The 20,363-nt window shown below is 46.2% G+C and overlaps 1 protein-coding gene across 4 annotated transcripts in view; it reads right to left on the reverse strand.

The window, feature by feature from the left end:
- ARNT2 (aryl hydrocarbon receptor nuclear translocator 2) overlaps positions 1-20,363 on the reverse strand; it is a 145,801-nt gene that overhangs the window by 69,057 nt on the left and 56,381 nt on the right. For all 4 annotated transcript variants that reach the window (XM_082198476.1, XM_082198475.1, XM_082198477.1 and 1 more), the window contains exon 6: positions 4,142-4,244. In XM_082198476.1, the coding sequence (XP_082054602.1) occupies positions 4,142-4,244 (103 nt within the window). The remainder of the gene's footprint in view (positions 1-4,141; positions 4,245-20,363) is intronic.

Consider the following 20,363-nt stretch of genomic DNA (forward strand, 5'->3'; position numbering starts at 1 on the left):
TGTGAAACACAAACACAGTCCCCATTTCCATTCCGTTGTGGAATGTTTGGGCCCTAAAGTGCTGGTTTCAATAGTCACACATTAGGGTGACATAAAGGCTCACATTCCGGTGGTTGATTTGAATCATTTTTTTCCTCCTGGAGAAGTACAGGGGGAAATTAAGTTCTGGTAAACACAACTGTAGAAAGGATATGAGCTGTTGGTTCTTTTATTAATGGCAGAAAAATGCAAAATTCAGATTTATTGAGGTGGTAATGAAAGCAGGCACCAGAGAGTTCACTGAACAGCACATGCTACTCATGGCTTGGCAAAAATCCACCTTCGTAAAATGATGTGTTCGTTGCACATCGAAAGCAACGATCGAACCTCTTTTTCATGGCCTGCTGAACCACCAATATGGAGACTCATATTTGAACGGAAACTTGACTTGTGATACTGAGCCAGGCCACTTGTCCATCTAACTCAGCACTGGCTGTACTGTCTGGTCGCGGCTCTGCAAGGAAGGAGCAGGTAGTGGTGAGGGATTGCTGCTGCAAGGTAGAGACAAGGTCAGGGCAGTGATAGTGCAGCAGTGGAGCCAAGCCAAAGTATCCTCCAATGCCCCTGAATTTTCCTGACCTTGCCACATCCTCTCACTAGTCCAGTTTGCAGCTTGGAGATGCTGGGAGCTGATCCTTTGACTTTTTACATGCCAAGCATGGAGATAAAATAGAACCCTTCCAGGTGACCACTCAAGAGGAAGAACGTTTGCCGATCAGAAGGTCTATCATGAGGCCATAGACCCCTAACTTTGCCAAGCATTCATGTTCCCCATATTTTACTGCACAGGCTGAATTCAAGGGAAGATACCCATCAATGTATCTGGATGCTCAAGGGTCTGCAGGAAAGTCTGTGGACTTTATCTGCTGTCCAATGAAACCCTATTAGAAGATTATTTGTTTTTTTAGAGGAACAATTCATAGGAATCCTTGCTGGTCTAGGGAAACGCCTCTCCCCTCACTTTGTACAATGGACATCCACGTGTTTATGGGAATCCCACAGGAGGGAAATTGGGGTATTTGTTTTGCATGCATCTAAGTTCAGTCCCAGGGATCTCCGGTTAAAAACAGAGGTGGGGAACCCTTTTCAACCCTCCTGGGTACCACACACAACTCGGGCCTAGCAAGAGGCAAAAGCGGTCAGAACAACAAATCTAAATTTTACCACTGCAAATTGGCAACGCCACTCAATTGAACTCCACCAAACCCTTGCAGTATTTTCATCAAGTCTTGCCAACAAAGGTCCGTATAGTTAAAGCTTTCTTCAGACAGTGTGCTGGTACAGTACAGTGAATCCAGGCCACTGGTCCTTGCCTGCGACGCCTCACCTTTTGGCATCGGTGCTGTCCTTAGTCACCGTTTTCCAGATGGAAGGGAAGCACCGCTCGCCTACTTCTCCAGGACACTATCTCCGACGGAACGGAATTACAGCCAGCTCGACAAGGAGGCATTGGCACTTGTGGCTGGAGTGAAGAGGTTCCATGAATACCTCTATGGCAGGACTTTTGACCTCATCACTGACCACAAGCCACTCCTGGGCCTCCTCGCCGGTGATCGTCCAACTCCACCGGTCCTCTCACCACGCATGCTGCGATGGACTGTTTTCCTGGCTGCCTACCACTACCAGCTCATCCATCGCCCGGGGAAATCGATGGGCCATGCCGACGCCCTCAGCCGTTGCCCTCTTCCAGCATTTGTGGAAGACCCGGCTCCAGCTTCATCGCTCCTTCTGATTGAGGATCTTCCGACGGCGCCTGTATCGGCTGCCACTGTGGCCTCCGCATCTGCCCAGGATCGCACCATCAGCCGGGTGCTCAACTGGGTGTGGAGGGGGTGGCCACAAGGGCCTTTTGCATCGGAGTTCCAGCCCTTCGCAACCAGACAACATGAACTCTCAGCTCATCGCGGCTGTCTGCTGTGGGGAGACCGCGTCGTGATTCCCCAGGGACTCCGTCAGCGCGTCCTGGAGGCTCTGCACGTTGGCCACCCGGGAATTGTCAAAATGAAGGCGTTGGCTCGGTGTTACGTCTGGTGGCCTAATATGGACGATGCCATCACTGCCTGGGTGTCCGCCTGCCAAGCGTGCCAAGAGTCGAGGCCTGCACCACCGGCAGCTAAGGGTCACACCTGGGAGACGCCAAAGACACCCTGGTCGAGGGTGCACATCGATCTGGCTGGCCCCTTTCACGGCCGGACCTTTATGGTAGTGGTGGACGCCTATTCCAAATGGCTGGAGGTCGCCCTGATGCCCTCCACCACTACCGAAGCTGTCATCCGGGTGCTGCGAGGCCTGTTTGCAACGCATGGGTGTCCTGATGTCCTGGTCTCTGACAACGGACCGCAGTTCACGTCAGGCACGTTTGAGCGGTATCTTTTGGGACTGGGCATCCGCCATGCCCTAACGGCACCTTTTCATCCATCCAGCAACGGGCAAGCAGAAAGAATGGTGCGCTCGACAAAAGAGGCACTGGCGCGCCTGGACCGGGGAGACTGGCATGAGCGGGTCGCCGAATACTTGTTCATGCAACACATCACCCCTCATGCGGCCACAGGGAGGAGCCCTGCTGAACTGCTTATGGGCCGCCGCCTCAGGTCACCGCTCGACCGGCTACACCCAGACTTTGCCGTGGCTGAACCCCCAGGCTGTGCCAACGCACCACGGTCATTTGTCCCAGGAAACCAGGTCTTTGCCCGGAACTATGTGGGGGACATTCCTTGGGTGCCAGCCACAGTAGTGGGAGTCACTGGACCTCGCTCATACCAGGTGGCACTCGAAGACGGACGCTTGTGGCGACGGCACATAGACCAGCTTAGGCGCAGGGTTGGGGACGGGGACACTACCGAGGTGCCCCCAACTGCGGTTGCGGCTCCAGAAGAGACACGTACAGATGGCGAGGCCCCACCTACACCTCCCTCGCAAACTGCCAGCGTGGAGCCGAACCAAGCCGTTTCAGAACAGACTCAGACCACTCCACTTGCGGAGGCTCCACCCACAGCAGCGGATCCAGGGGAGTTGGTTCCAACGCCACCTAGGGTCGCACCACAGCCTCAGCGAGAACTGTGTGGCCCTCCGGACTTGGCTTCCAGTCCCCGGCGGTCTGGCAGAGTTTCCAAGTGCCCAACTTATTTAAAGGACTATGTTGTTGGACAGGTATCACTGTTGGTCTAAGTAGGGGAAATGTAACCGATATGCTTTTGTGCCTAATTGAACCATTACGCGTAGTGCTGTATATAAGGAAACCATTACGATTGTAACTAACGCCTTATCTCGGTGGGGAGGGGTGTTATGTAGTGTAGTTTCACCCTGGGCCAACAGGGGGATATTGTATATAGTTTTCACTCAGGTCTGTAGATAGTTTTCACTCAGGTCCGCGTCCGTTATTTTAGGCGGGAACTCTGAGCTGTTATGGTTACAATGTTGACAGCCGGCTGACTATAAATACAGGCCGGCTGAGCTGTTCGCAGTCAGTTTATTTCCAGCTTACCAGAATAAAAGAGCTACTTGAAGAAATCGCTGTGCCGGCTGCTATGTCAACTCACAACATAATAGTGGTTTTCCCAGTAGTGATGTATGGAAGTGAAAGCTGGACCATAAAGAAGGCTGATCGCCAAAGAATTGATGCTTTTGAATTATGGTGCTGGAGGAGACTCTTGAGAGTCCCATGGACTGCAAGAAGATCAAACCTATCGATTCTTAAGGAAATCAGCCCTGAGTGCTCACTGGAAGGACAGATCCTGAAGCTGAGGCTCCAATACTTTGGCCACCTCATGAGAAGAGAAGACTCCCTGGAAAAGACCCTGATGTTGGGAAAGATTGAGGGCAGAAGGAGAAGGGGACGACAGAGGAAGAGATGGCTGGAAGGTGTTCTCGAAGCTACCTGCATGATTTTGACCAAACTGCGGGAGGCAGTGGAAGACAGGAGGGCCTGGCGTGCTCTGGTCCATGTGGTCACGAATAGTCGGACACGACTAAACGACTAAACAACAACAAAAACCCAAATATTTTGCAGCTAATCTCCACTGGAGGCTATTCCACCATATTGCTGCTTCTGGAGGCACACGAAAAGCAATGAAGCACTGCATGTTTGAACAGAAGTGTATACCTCATTCTGCATATGAACGACCGCCTCGATCCCATGCACATTCTCATTGAAGACTGCTGGCCCTCTTTCTTCACTGTCCCAGTCTTCAAATCCAAAATCCTGCCTAAGAAGATAGAAGAGGAAGGGAGGAGGAGAAAACAAGGAGGAAAATGAGTCACAAGTCTACCATTTTCACTCACTCACCCATAATCCCCTTTTCTGTACCTGCTAATCTGCCATGGAGCCTATGTGTGTAGTGAAAGATTCTGGGGGCATATATCTCCCATACATACTAGCAGCAGATAAAGGACTAAAATCAAAACAAGCGTGCATTTTGTAGAACTGAAATTAACCAACAAACATGACTTCAACAAGACCATTATTCAAACCTTAATAATAAAAAGTATTTCAAATAAAGCAATATAACATTTTTTAATTTTACGATCAAGTCACATACTGGAAAACTTAGGAAAAACCCCTCCCTTTCGGCTCCCAATGCTAGACAGTTATGAAAGTCGTAATTGCATCCATGTGATATTCTGGCATGGGACACCTTAATGAAGCATGCTACCCGCAGTCATATTTTTGACAATTACATCTTCACTTTGGAATGCATTTAGAAGATGCCTCAAAAGGTTGCTGCACTAGCCAGATCTTGCCCTGAAGTATACCCATGCAACCTAGTTTAGAGGTGTGACTCAGAAGACTATTTATGACAAGGGAAAAGATGACAGTGATCTCAAACAATCCGGTTTTCGGTTGTTACATTTCTTCATCCAGAGATGCAAAGGGCCAGTTCTCTCCCTGCAGCTGATGAAGGCAAGAGTCATTCAAATCAAATTCCGCAGGAATCCCTGAGGTATGAAGGTTAAACAACTGATACATGTTTAGCTGAGTGTAGGATCCACTCTGACCCCCTCCTCACAATTTTACAGCTATCATTCATATCCCCAAAGGAGATTGCTAGGTTCAAATGGGGAATACACTCAACGGCACAATGTCCTGCTTTGGATAACATCTTATTTCTCAACATTTCGTTGTCTCCTGCATAGAGACATCTGGGAAGATGGCTTCATCAACTTCCTCATTATGCAAGCAGGATGTCAGGACTGGACTGTGGGCAGCTTTTTGGTGTGAGCCAAGGAGCCCATGCAAGCAGTCACTAAAAGCAAATTAGACCCAGAGGACAAGCCAGAAGTTAAGATCCAAAAGAAACCCCAAAATATAGGGTCAAACCATAGTTCAGAAAAACGTTCCTCAAGAAAAGGTCAACTGTCTCTTCTCCTTGACCATCAACTCTTGGACAACACACTCAGCCAGTCATGGATTAACATCCTAATCATTTTAGATTTCAGCCTCCCTCAGCCTGCCATGATATGGGCCTCACTCCCACGGCATACAGAAGGATGCAGGAAACCGCATCAGTCAAGTGGGCAAGTTCTGCCGGGACACTGAGGTCCAGCGCCAAGGGCCTTCTGGCGGTTCCCTCGCCATGAGAAGCCAAGTTACAGGGAACCAGGCAGAGGGCCTTCTCGGTGGTGGCGCCTGCCCTGTGGAACGCCCTCCTACCAGATGTCAAAGAGAAAAAAACTACCAAACTTTTAGAAGACATCTAAAGGCAGCCCTGTTTAGGGAAGCTTTTAATGTTTAATAGGTTACTGTATTTTAGTGTTTTGTTGGAAGCCGCCCAGAGTGGGGAAACCCAGACAGATGGGTGGGGTATAAATAATAAATTATTATTGTTATTATAATCTCAAAAAGTATGAGCTTCTCCCCAACTACTGAATCACATGTTGTACCACAGTGCTCTCTCCTCCCCCTACTAATTCCCCTCCCCACTCAGTTCCATCTGTTTTCTCATCTCCCATTTTTAATCTCCAAGTCCTTTTCACTGGTGCATAGTGAACTGCAAATCAAGAACAAATAACAGCACAGCTGTGTTCCACATGAGAGGCTGAGCGCAGGGAGGCAGTAAACTGTGTTCTGATTACGATTCTGTCAAATGACCACAAAGCATGCATCTTTCTTGTGGGTTTCTACATCTGAAGCGCTACTTGCAACAGATGCAAATCCTAAGACCTCACATGAGCAGCATTGGTGCAAAATATGCATTAAAATCTGGTCATCATGCATCAAGGAAATATCAGTAAGGAAACAATGCAAAATGTAAATACAGATTCATCTGATTTGATACCATTACTTAAAGTGTGGAATTCGCTCAGGGGCAGGAATTGCCTTAAAGCTGGGGGGTGGGTGGAGATTCCCCTATTAATATGAAACTGTCGAAATCACAGTTCCTAAAACAATACATGAACCAAAGGACAGCTAACGTGAATTTTGCACTTCTCTGAAAGTTGTGGTGCTGTTCTAAAAGCCAACTAACGTGGACAAAAATGCAGCATATGTTAGTGGAAAGTGTGCATAAAAATACACTATTAATGAAAAAAACATACTAAAAATGCATTAATTGGGGAAATTTGCTTGTAAAAATGTGCATATTATGCAAAATTGAATACAAAAATGTGTACACCAGGAGAATGTTGCACTAAAATGTTGATGAATTTTCATGAGTGCTTGTTCTTTTTAAATTGCGAACTGATGTGGAAATGTAGAGAATAGTGGTACCTCTGGATGCAAACGGGATCAGTTCCGGAGCCCCGTTCACATCCTGAGTAGAACGCAACCCACATCTGTGCGTCATGATTCGCTGCTTCTGCGCATGCGCGTGACGTAATTTTGAGCGTCTGCGCATACGGCGAAACCCGGAGCGTAACCTGAAAATGTCCAATCTGAAGCATATTTAACCCAAGGTATGACTGTACTGAACTTAAGGTTGGAAAAATAGAAACAGAGAGATGGAAACTGACAGATTCATCCGCACCTGCTTCGCCAACCTGGTGTCCATCCAGAAGTTTGGGACTACAACTCCCGCAAGCATCAGTCAGCATGGCTATGATGGCTGGGGGTGATGGGAATCATAGTCCAAAACATCTACAGGGCAGGTTGCTGAAGGTTGCCTTTACAGTGTTTCTCAAGAAGGGCCTCCTATAGGTAAAGGTAAAGGACTCCTGGGCGGTTAAGTCCAGTCAAAGGTGACTATGGGGGGCAGCACTCATCTCGCCTTCAGGCCGAGGGAGCCAGCGTTTGTCCCTAGACAGCTTTCCGGGTGAACTAGCCAGCAAGACTAAATCGCTTCTGGTGCAACGGGACACCATGACAGAAACCAGAGTGCACGGAAACACCGTTTATCTTCCCGCCACAGCGGAACCTATTTATCTACTTGTACCGGCATGTTTTCAAACTGCTAGGTTGGCAGGAGCTGGGACAGAACAATGGGAACTCACCCCGTTGCGGGGATTCGAACCACCAACCTTCCAATTGGCAAACCCAAGAGGCTCGGTGGTTTAGACCACAGCGCCACCCGCGTCCCTCCTAGCAGCTATGCTACAGTGTAAAAATAAAGACTCCTCTAAGGGTAAAGTCATTCTTACTCTGGTCCACTTCAAAAGTACAGAGTAATCTTGCCTTTACAAGCAGTTCAGACCTTTTGCTCAGTACTGTGTATCTGGAATGTCAGTGGCTCTCCAGGAGAGACAGGTCATTCCACGACCTGGTACCCAATCCACATAACTGGAGATGCCAAGGGGGTTGGTAGGTGGAAGTATTAGCTATCCAGGTGATCAAATGAATTGTCCGTCACCTATCAGGAAGTATGAGAAAACACCAATTTAACCACCTACCGTACGGTCCACTCAAGTGAATAATGTAGCAGCAAGGAAGGGACATACAGAACCTGTCTTATCAGCTCCTGGGAGCAGGGATTTCCCCTCCCTCCAACGTTGTTCCGCTCACACAAACAGATAATTTGCACGAGTGGCTAAACACTGGTATCGGCAGTTAAATGCTCATAGTCGACCAACAAATAGGTAAATCCAAACATGAGGAATTTAGATTTTAATTGACACGTCGGCTGGCAGCTTCTGCCACAATGATTTCCTAGGGCCTTAAACGTTTTCCCTGGATGGAAGGAGCGCTGGGTCCATTTCCTGGTTTGTACCTAGTCCAGCATGACAGCACTCGTTCCATCATCGCAAGAGAGGCCCATAATCAACACAGCAGCTGCACAGCCCAAATTATATTGCTCCTTGCATCATAGACAAACAGATGGCTAATAAAGAAAAATAAAATACTGTCTCAATTTAGGTCTAATTTATAACAGTGAAAATTGCTTTCAATAGCCCAGGACTGACATGCAGCCTGATATGAAATCAGCAATTAACCAGCTGCCCTCCCCACACCCCGAAAGTGCCACTGTATGACAATGGCTGGCAAGGTGCAAGCAATATAGCCTGGACTCCGTGCCCCTAAAATGCTTAACATGGCCTATAATTGCTTTTTAGAATTCCAAGAATCCAGTTGCGATTCTGAAGTGTCTAGCCCTCAGGGGGGTTGGGGGGGGGTGGGCAGATAAAGCTGCTAAAAGGAAATTGCAGCCCAATAAACTATTTGTGCGTTTGCTTCAGTGGACTGCAGCACTCGCATCAATCCAACATCATCCACAGGAGCATCTGCCCTCCGTGTAATAAATATAATACTGCTGCTGCAATAATTTATATATCCATCTGGTGTTCAATGTATTTTACATCCATTACCTCAGTTACAACGACCCTGTGAGGCAGGTTAATGTTACCCTCGTGTTGCAGATGGCACGAGGCCAAACTGGTAAAACAAAATGGAAGCCGCATGTTTTGCTCCCCAGTCTAATTTTGCAGAGTTTAGTCGCAGTGCCTGGTCTTTTCCTGTGTCCACTCCACATTGCTGGCTGCAACTGAAGAGCGGGAGGCGGGGGAGAAATAGATCCAGCCAATGGGCCAGATCCCTCAATCCCCCACTCTTCATGGCGGCCAACTCTGACAAGAGGCCGAAACCACTGGCCTGTCAATCACCTGACATCACAACCAAGTCAGGCAGTTAACACTTGTCAGCGTTCACAGAGGATTTCTGTAACGGCTGCTTAGTTGATGTGCAGTGACAGAAGCCTCCTTTTAAGGACTGCGCTGTGAAGAACACATTAATAAGATGTGGTTAATGTTGCATCACTTTATGATATTTAATATGGTCAGGCTGATAGCAATTAACACCTATGGATATCATACACTACTTACTGTATTTTTCTGTGTATAAGAAATTAAGTTGTTTAGCTTTTTTGGAGGGTGGGGGAGGTCACTTCTGCCAATCGCTTACCCACCTGCCCGCCACTGTCGATCGCTTGCCACGGCCACTGCCAATCGCACACCTTGCCACAGCCGCCAATTGTCTGCTATCTCACTGCCACCAACAACCCACCCACCTACTTGCCGCAGCTGCCAATCGCCTGCCCGCCTTGCCACAGCTGCCAATTGCCTGCCCAATTGCCACAGCCAATCGGCAGCAGGCCTTGCCGCAGCCACCAATCACCCGCCCAATCGCCGCTGCCAATCTCCTGCTTGCTGCTGCCATTAATCGCACGTCTCCCCTCTGCATTCACTATCTGTGTATAAGACAACACCCAATTTTTGCCTAATATTTTTTAGCAAAAAGCATCGTCTTATGCACGGAAAAATATGTTATGAATATGATTTTCTACGGTGATATGAATTACAGTTTATTGTTCTTCCAGTGTCCCTGAGGAAAGTTTTGAATGAAACACATTGAGTAATTTACCATTTTATTAAAATTCCCTACATTTTCCAGCATCCCTTTGATACTTTTTCTCCCCTTTCCCCACCTTATTCCCCCCCCCCTTAACAGCTACGTTCGACCTGAGGGATATGGCGGCTCCTTGTTTATGGAATTCTCAATGTCTGGTGCCATTACTATCTGTTCTTAGGTGCCAGGCAAAAAATGGTCTTATTTACCCTAGTCTTTGGATCTTAATCTCCTCCTTATCATTTACTGTGGTGGAGCTGGACCTGATTTTTAAAAATATATTACTTGTGTATTTTAGGTTGTTTTACACTTATTTTTAATGTTCATTTTTGTAAGGTGCTCTCGGTTTCCTGTTTTAAAAAGCGACTAATAAATGTAATAAATAACAACAACAACAACAACAACAACAATAATGATAATGATTCTTTGCCTTACACAGCCTAGTGAATTCATGGATAGGACAAGACCTGAAGCCAGGGATTCCTAAATTGCAGGTTACCTGCCAAACGCTCTCCACTTGGCTCCTCGGAATAACCGAAGAACATATATAAAATATAAAAGAACACCCAATATATTCCAATGTTCTTTTTATCGCTTTACAACACTTGAGATGGAGTCCATCCATCAAGAGCTGGGCTGCCCCCTTAATAGTGGGGGATTCTTCCCAATCTGGCTCCAGCCCATCTTGACACAATAGAAGCACACGTTAAACACAGCCATGTTGAGGTTTATAGGCTGATAATAAAATGCAGCCCAGGTTTTATTGCCTAGGTTTCCATTCTCTTCTACAACCCCCACTGGGCAGCTAAATCTAGCTCCTTTTCAAAGTCACCCTTCTCTCTAGGATTCCTAGATTCTATGGCACTTCTTCCTAGTGCCCAAAGGTAAAAGAAGAAAAAACAGGAGGGAATGTAGAGCACACCTACAACAAGCCAGCTTTCATCAGGTGCTCTAAAATAGCACATTGTAATTCCCTGCTTCCCAAAGGGAAAAAAAATATTGATTCCCAATTTGGGGGAAGGGCTGCACTTCAGTGGTAGAGCGCAGGCTTTGCATACACAAGTTCCCAGGTTTAATCCCCAGGTAGGGGCGCGGGTGGCGCTGTGCGTTAAACCACAGAGCCTAGGACTTGCCGATCAGAAAGTCGGCAGTTCGAATCCCCGCGATGGGGTGAGCTTCCGTTGCTCAGTCCCAGCTCCTGCCAACCTAGCAGTTCAAAAGCACGGCAAAGTGCAAGTAGATAAATAGGTACTGCTCCTGCAGGAAGGTAAATGGCATTTCCGTGTGCTGCTCTGGTTCGCCAGAAGTGGCTTAGTCCTGCTGTCCACATGACCTGGAAGCTGTACGCCGGCTCCCTCGGCCAATAAAGTGAGATGAGCGCCGCAACCCCAGAGTCAGCCACGACTGGACCTAATGGTCAGGGGTCCCTTTACCTTTAACTAGGGCTGGGAAAGATCCTTGTGGAAGACTTTGGAGAGCTACTGCCAGTCAGTGTAGTGCGTTAGATGGCCCAATCTGACTTGGGATAGAGCAGCTTTCTGCGTGCATTGCAAGTAGTAGCACTGCTGAAAAACTGTGCATACCTCAAGCTTTAAAATAAATATTCTGTATCAAAGCAATCCAAATTTTGCAAACTAAGAAACTGTGTAGTTTTACCACCTTTTCCAGATTTACCCCCATCCCCAAGATTTTAAGAAACTATTTTGCACGATGTGTTCTGCTGTTAGTAACACAAGCCTCTGCAGGACACACACTTCTTGTTCCCAGCCACTGCAGAACTTACCCACCCAGCCTTTACGAATTCTCACACACTTTCAAGCATGTCTTTGTGGTCTGTGGTCACTAGAGATAGAAAAGTGCTTTGCAAAATAAAGAAAGTAGCAGGGGGAGTCTTTGGGTCTTTCAAATTTCAGCTGCGCCCTGTACAAGGCCAAAATTCAGCACACACACCCCAACCTCCCACCTTCCATTCTGCTCAATTCACTACAGTATATACTTTTTGTTTTATAAATAAATAAAGCAAATAAGCTTGCAGGAAGCCTTTTGTTTCACAAACAGCCACTTCTTCCTTAAATTCTCCACCTTGCCACATGCAAGCCAGGGGCACATAGAATCGTAGAGTTGGAAAGGACCGCAAGGATCACCTAGTCCAGTGGTGGCCAAACTTGGCCCTCCAGCTTTTTTGGGACTACAGCTCCCATCAACCTTAGCTAACAGGACCAGTGGTCAGGGATGATGGGAATTGTAATCCTAAAACAGATGGAGGGCCAAGTTTAGCCATCACTGATCTAGTCTAACCCCCTGCAATGCAGGGATCTTTTGTCCTACGTGAGGCTCAAACCCACAACCCTGCGGATTAAGAGTCTCATGCTCTACCAACGCGGCTACGCCTGCTGTGATGGAACTGATAGCATAACACTTAATTATGTTTGGCTATTTCAATTCTGGTCAAGAGCCCAGACATATAGCAAAACCATGGTTTAGCTAGCCCTAGAGAGGATAGAGAAGGATTCCAGCAGGAGGTGGAGAACTGCCTTAACCATGGTTTGCCGGTCACAGACATTAACACTTTGCCTCCATCTGCACAAATAGCTTTTGGCAAACCACCTTCAAGCCATGGTTTCATAGCCTAGTTTTCAGCCAACCTTTAGCAACAGAGGAAAACCAACCAGGGTTATACAGGATTTCTGTAAAACAGTCCTTAATTTGTTTAGAAAAATCACCCCACCTTCTGCAGCAGAACTCAGTGTCCTAGTACCTAACTATAAAGACAGAAAAGGAAACTCAGTCTCCCATCAATTATCCTGATGCATCTCAACCCTTGCACCCTCCTGATTTTCTGCCCTCCAGCTTTCCCTTCAGTTGATATAAGAAGACTGACAAATTAGTTTGGTTTGGACAAGATAACAAAAGATGGCTTTGTACTCCAAGAAAAATACTCCACAGGCTGCTCTGAAAAGACAAACAGAAAACAGGAATGAAAGCTACCAGAAGAATCTTGGTAGGATCCAAAAACATCTTTCTCTTGGTGCAAGAAGAAAAGGTGGGGAAGTGGGAGAGGGGAACCCCCAAGACGGAGATGTAGCAAAACAAGAGGAAAGGGTAAAAAACGGGAGCAAAATGTTCAGCAACAAACGTTATCTGATGTGCTTCCAAGTAGAAGTGGACCTCTGGTTCAAAGGCTGGCTGGACCAAAGTACTAATTGACATCTGTGCTTCTAAGAAACATTCTAGTAACCTTCAAAAACACTTCTTGTTCTTAGTCCCTTGGACAATGTCTAGCAAGAGAGCAGGGCAGGAAAACAGGGAGCTTCCAAAGCAGAGGTGAGAAAACTTTTTCCGCCCGAGGGTCACAATCTCTTCTGTACCACCTTCCGGAGGATACATCCATTGGTCAACCTAATCCAGAATCAGCAACATGGGATCCTCCAGATGTTGGGAGGACTCCCATCAGTCTCACCCAGAATGGTTGAGGGATGATGGTTAGGGATGATGGAGGGCAGCACATCTGGAGGTCACCATGTTGGCTATCCCTGACCTAATCTCATGGGGCAGATACGTAGTTCCACATACAGGCTACTTGGGTGATAGTGGTGGTGATGTAAGGTTAATTTGCATCCTACTCATTTATTACTGTATGCAAATCTGCATGTCTTTTCTCTAATTTGATAGTTTATAAGCTTCTCTGTGATCATAATGAGCACCCCAAAAGATAATCCCAAAACGACTTTACTTTTGAAGTAGATTAAAGCAGTTGCATGAGAAGAAAATGTAGACATTTACACTTGCCTAGAGAAAAACGGGTGGTGCCGTGGTCTAAACCACAGAGCCTAGGGCTTGCCGATCAGAAGGTCGGCGGTTCGAATCCCTGTGATGGGGTGAGCTCCTGTTGCTCAGTCCCAGCTCCTGCCCACCTAGCAGTTCAAAAGCATATCAAAGTGCAAGTAGATAAATAGGTACCGCTCTGGCAGGAAGGTAAACGGCGTTTCTGTGCGCTGCTCTGGTTTTCCAGAAGCGGCTTAGTCATGCTGGCCACATCACCTGGAAGCTGTACGCTGGCTCCCTCGGCCAATAAAGCGAGATGAGCGCTGCAACCCCAGAGTCAGCCACGACTGGACCTAACAGTCAGGAATACCTTTACCTTTACCTAGAGAAAAAGAGAAATTCCCAAGCTCTTCCTAGCTCACCCGGAAGAAAGGATGGGAATGTATTGTATCCTTTTTTATAGCAAATAGAAAAGGTTGCAGTGTGCATGTGTGGTTCTTGGCAGTTTGCATTTCTTAGTACAGAAAGTATTGCTCTGATGTGTAGTGATCTTTCCTATTCTACTTAACTCAAGAGTGTTCTAGGTGGTTTCTTTCTATGTGAAAGAAACAGGCAGAAGGCTTCTGATGTTTGGGTTGTTCCTTCTGGGAAGCTGAGTACATTTGGTTTAAGCTGGTTCTGCTATCCTTTCTGTCAAGGTCATGCTGACTATAATAGTCAGGCCAGAAGGAGCCTGATTTCTCACTTTCTTTTTCTATCTCTTTGTTCTAGTGCTCTGTTCTGTGTGCTATAGTGTTAAGGTTTAGCCTTATTATAAGTTCTTGTAAATTTAGGTTACGTTTGCTGTAACTGGATTTCTTATGGACTGTGCCAATCCTGAATGTATTGGATTTGTGACTATTTATGCTCATTTGCCTTCAGTTCTCACAACACTTTCTCCGGTTTGCAAATGGCTGGTAGCCCCTGCAGTGTAGTCTGACCCTTACACATAACTGTAACGTGGGCAGGTGCGGAGACGACACACCTGTCCCCACAAACATCCAATGGGGAGCTGGAGGCTCCAACGTTTGCTCCTCCAATATGAGAGCTGACACTATGGAACTTTATTTTACCTGCCCCAGATCAGCCCTGCCAATGGACCAAGTTTTCTGTATGAAATAAAACTTTCTCTGTGTCATAGTCCTCTGTCCCTCCTTGTCAGTGCATCCAAAACAAGGCAAACCGTAGCCAACCACCATGGGACCCAACAATCCACCACCAAACCAATTCTCAGTGGAACTGTTTGGCCCTCCATGTGTTCTGGTATTATTTGCAGTGACCTCATTGGATTGCAAAGGAAAGAATGAGGCTGGGTGTGTGTGTGAATGGACATTGTATAACTTTTACTGGCATGGTTTTCCCACTGCTCCAAGGAAGCATGGATCCTTATCAAGGGCAATAAAAGCAAAATGAAACATGACTGAAATGTAGCATAGTTCAGGGATATTTATAGTTGTTGCTGGCAGCCACTACAGCTGAACTGCAGCAAGGGAATTGTAAAGGAGCCTTTTATGTCAGGTTTCCCCCCCCCCCACCTCTCCCTCAAGGATGCCCGTTCCAATGTTTTCTTCATCTTGCTCAGAAGGCTAAAGGGACTTTCCAAGTGCATATGCCTTTTGACAAATGGACCAAGGTTGTGTCATTCCTCTAAGCACTTAGAGGGAGCAAGCATAATTCCTATGAAATTATGGAATAAAGCATGGAACGTGATCCCACAGGAGGCAGTGAGCAGAGGATTAGACAAATTCATGGAGGATAAAGGCATCAATGGCTGATAGCCATGATGGCTATGTTCTGCCTCCATGGCCAGAGGCAGCAATGCTCCTGAATACCAGTTGCTGGAAACTGCAGGTGAAGAGAGTGCTTTTGTTCTTGAATCCTGCTGGCTAGCTTCCTATTGGGGCATCTGGTTGGCCACTGTGAGAACATGAAGCTGGACTAGATGGGCCATTGGTCTGGTGCACCAGTCTCTTCTTGCATTCTTAAATTAGAAGAACGCTATGGGTGCCTTGGGACGCGGGTGGCGCTGTGGGTTAAACCACAGAGCCTAGGGCTTGCTGATCAGAAGGTCGGAGGTTCAAATCCCCGCGACCGGGTGAGCTCCCGTTGCTCGGTCCCTGCTCCTGCCAACCTAGCAGTTTGAAAGCACGTCCAAGTGCAAGTAGATAAATAGGTACCTCTCCGGCGGGAAGGTAAACGGCGTTTCCATGCACTGCTCTGGTTTGCCAGAAGCGGCTTAGTCATGCTGGCCACATGACCTGGAAGCTGTACGCCTGCTCCCTCGGCCAGTAAAGCGAGATGAGCACCGCAACCCCAGAGTCAGCCACAACTGGACCTAATGGTCAGGGGTCCCTTTACCTTATGGGTGCCTTTGGGGTCTTGCAATAGATTTTTTTCAGAAAAATACCTTCTCCTATCTTGTGCATGTATCACACCCAAAAAGATACATGGTGCTGGAAAGAAGCTAAGCTCAGAATTCATATCCTGTGTTTAAATGCTGTTGCGTCTGGGAAGAGAGAATTGCATCAGGGCTCAATAATGCATCACAGATTTGGGACTTAATCTAGAATAGGCATGGGGAACTTTTGGCCCTCCGGATGCTGCTGAACTACAACTCTCATCATTTCTGGCCATTGGGCATGGCTGCTGGGGCTGATAGGAGTTGCAGGTCCACAACATTTAGAGGACGAAAAGATTCCTCACACTTGGCTTGGAACATAGTTGTCCCTACCTTCACGGTACCATTTCTCCATGATTTGTTAAATAGACCCCCTGTGAGTTTCGGAAGCCTCTAAGGTGTCTACTGTGTGCACAAAGGCCTTGTTCCATGAGAACCTCAATCAAAGCTTGAGAGGGGAAATGGGAAGCCCTCGGGTAATTTAATTATAGGTGGACAAGTTTGAAGCCGAGCTCTAATCAGAGATATAGGAGCTTAAATAGGATAACTGTTAGGATACTGGATTCCTCAAGCTGACCTGTTTATTGAGTATTTGGTCTGTTTTGCTTGCCCAAAGTTTACAGTGGTCAGATTATGCCCAGTCTTTCCTGATCATTTGTCCTGATTTATGTGCAGGGATCTTCTATGACAACAAGCATTCAACCCCCTTTGCTTGTGTTGTGTGTATACTTCTTCCCATTAAGTCAATTGTTCACCCCACACTTTTCAATACCATTCCCCATCACTTCTCCAACTGCAATAGGTCTATTTAGTTTTTGCTTTCGAAGTGGATTGGCTGTGCTAGGGTGAAAGAGCGCTTTAATCCACCTTATTTGTGTGAACCCAAAGTTCTGGCTTGCACTGGAATCCCTCCTGCAAAAGCGTGACAGTCTGGAGGCACCCACTCTAAACACACATTCCTGCCTAGGAGGAACAAAATCTAGCAGCGCTGAGCTCCAAAACACTTTTCAGGCTGGAACAAGGGCAACTGGCCAGCGTATATGGAAACTGTTACTTTTTTATATATCTTTTTAATTATTAACTATGCCAGAAAGCTCATAGAGGCTCATAACTCTGCTGAAAAACCGGTATCATGTGCTGATGTGGTGGTGTTGGGACAGCACTGGCCATGTCTACATCCAAAAGGCAACAACAAAGCAAGCCAGGCAAAAAGCTCTAATCTCACCATTCTCGTGAGTGTTTAAGCTATGTGAACTGTTGGTTCAAAAACTCTCTCTGGTTTTAGCAAGTAGGAATTTGGCTCAGGCTCCATAGAAGCACACAATACATTCACTGACATCCTAAGGAGAGCCCAACTGGAAGACAGCCCATCTAGTAGAGTAACTTTCCCCCAAAATTGGCTTATTGGGAAGGCAACAAACAGACCATAAAGGCAACAGCTCCCTCCCACATTGCTCTCTTTCCCTCCTTGAGCAACTGGCATTCAGAGGGATGTTTGTTTTGAACACAGAAGCTCTATTTCCCTGAGGTGGTCAAATTATTTTTTATCTTAGTTATTTAATTTAAAAACACATACCCCACTTCTTACCATCTAGGTCTCAAAGTGGTGTAAAGTGATTCAAAAATATACAACGTACAGAATTTCAAAACACAAATTAAACCTCATAAATTTAATGTCTCAGAAATTTGAAGTAGAATTAAAACACAACAAAACAGAGATGTAGTCACCTTGCAAATAGACCGGCCAATTACAAAGTACCTTCCTATTCTATATACTAATGGCAATCTCATTACCTGAATATGGATTCTGATGTAGCCGAATCCCACCACACACACACAATTAGTAATCAGTGGGCTAATCCCAAGGTTTGCACAAGTACAAAAGAAACTTTGAATAAGCAAAGCATAATGGAGGGAAGGAGGGAGGGACAGTGAGGGCTGAGCCTGCTCAGTGGCCACAAATTGCTGTCTGTCTGTTGAGAGGAAATGGAGTTTCCTGGAAGAGAATATACAGTGGTACCTCGGTTTAAGAACAGCCTTGTTTATGAACTATTCAGTTTACGAACTCCGCAAAACCAGAAGTAGTGTCACGGTTTGCGAACTTTACCTCGGTCTACGAATGGAAGCAGAACGGTGGAAGGGCACCGGCGGTGGGAGGCCTCATTAGGGAAAGTTCACCTCGGTTTAAGAACGGTTTTGGTTTAAGAACAGACTTCCGGAACAGATTAAGTTCGTAAACCGAGGTACCTCTGTAGTTTGGTGTCAAACTTGTCAGGATACAGTGCTTACTTGTGTTCCACTAAAATCAAACCAACCAACCTTCATTGCTATTGAACACAAAACAATTCCACCTTCGTGTACCTCAACATGAAGATTCTTCTAGCGATCTTCTATTCAGAAGGTGGTGTGTATCAAGAAACTTCTAGTTCTGAACTTCCAAATAACATTCGTTTTACAGATGAGAGTTGTTTGATTAAAAGTACGTGCGCGCACACATCCCCATACTACAGGAATATGTTTTAAAAGCACATGGGCATGTGCAAATACCAAGGATTTCCCCAGCTTTTAGATTGGAACGGGTCCTTCCTGTATGCAAAGTCTCTACTCTGTCTCTAAAGATGTGGTCCCCTTCCCTGCGGAAAAGGAAACTCACTGGGCATGAAGGATGTGTCATGTCCAAACCAGCCTTGCACATCAGGCAGCTGCTTGTATCTTTACAGCCACCTGGGATTGAAAATGGGATAGCTCCAGTATCGCAAGTTCCCTCCCTGCGACCATTGTTGCTGGAACTAGGAGTGATTCCGGAGCTCGTTTTTATCCGGTGGAGCTTTGATTTGGCGTTGACTTTCCTAGATATCGCTTTGCTTCAAAATGCCGTAATCATATTGGGAAGCGCCTCCAGAATAACCAAGGCGTGTTTTGTTTTGATAAATGTGGTGCCCGTTGAGAATGGAAGACAATTGCCCAAATCAGGAGCTACCTTGGGAAATCTGCCACACTTTGCTATCTCAGCATCAATGTCTAAGCTGGTGAAGTCCTAGGGTGGTGGCTTGACAAACAGCAGCAATTATTTAATCTTATTCCTCTTACTTTTTCAAATCTGGAAAAGCCTGGACACTTCCTTGGGGAACTGCCTATATGATCCGAGAGCTCACAGAATATCTGTGCTAAGGGAAACCAAAAAGGTAGCAGGCTTCAGAGTTCAAGGGCATCCATACCTCTCTGTCCTGGACAAAAGTGCTGAATAATTGGCAAAAGAGGGCAGGGAGGGGGTTCCCTCAACCCTAATAGCCAATACAGGGCTATATGGACCAATGGTTGGATCTGGTAAAAGACAACTACTTTTGTAAATTATCATTTTCCTCTACACCAAATGGCATCCAGGAGGAAAAAATCACAAGTGTAGAAACAGCATCGGAGTAAACAATATTTGCAGAAAAGGTCTTATTTGATCTTTAAAAGGACAACAACAAAGCTATTTCCAAATTTCCATCTCTGGTGCTATTTATTCAACAATGACTAACAGCGTCCTCTTTATAGCATCCTTTTTTTCTGGCCTGATGTTGCAAATTGCTTCGAAGTTGCTCCGCTGATTAATTAATCCTGCACCACGCACAGACAATCTGACTCCACGGACAACATCTGGATTCTCTCTGGGTGCACAAACTTTGCTTGCTAACAGCATTCCTTGAAAGCTGGACATAAAACTGAACCCGGGTGCAGCTGTTGAAGCTATCAACATCTGCAGTTCTCATGGTTTCCAAATGGAAGGTTCCCCCCCCCCCCCGCCGCCTCTTGTCCAGATCTCTGCAAACTCCCTACTGTTTTACAAGGCTCAGATTCCAATATTACAGTCTAATGCTTTTTGTGCAAAGTCACTGCAGAACTTATGCTCTTTAATTCAATAAAAGGCGTCTAATCAAAACAAGCCAGGCTTCACTCTCTATCACTGTTTCCATTATAAAAGCTTATTTCCTGCTATAGCTCCTCACAAAATAACTGTGAATGGGGAGCGCAATCAGGCTCGTGCCAAGCAAAATAAGATTGGTTAAATCTGCTTAGTCATGCTTTTCAGTTGCACAATAGGAAAAAGGCGCAGATACTTTACGTCTTTGATCAACTGTTTTCCTGAAACTTAAACCTATCAAAATTTCTCCAAGGAGACACTACAAAGCCACAAGCTTGATTAGGGGAAGAGTTCACAAAAACCCCCACATTATTCTCCTCCAAAATTAATCCAGATGGCATAAATCATACACATTAATATGGATTAGAATTATTTCCCCCCATCAGTCCTTGAAAACCAGCAACTGACACTAGCCTGCTATAAAAGAACACTCAACATGGAATGTC

Source organism: Podarcis vaucheri, assembly GCF_965113315.1.
Source record: "Podarcis vaucheri genome assembly, chromosome: 14".
Classification (NCBI taxonomy): Eukaryota; Metazoa; Chordata; class Lepidosauria; order Squamata; family Lacertidae; genus Podarcis; species Podarcis vaucheri.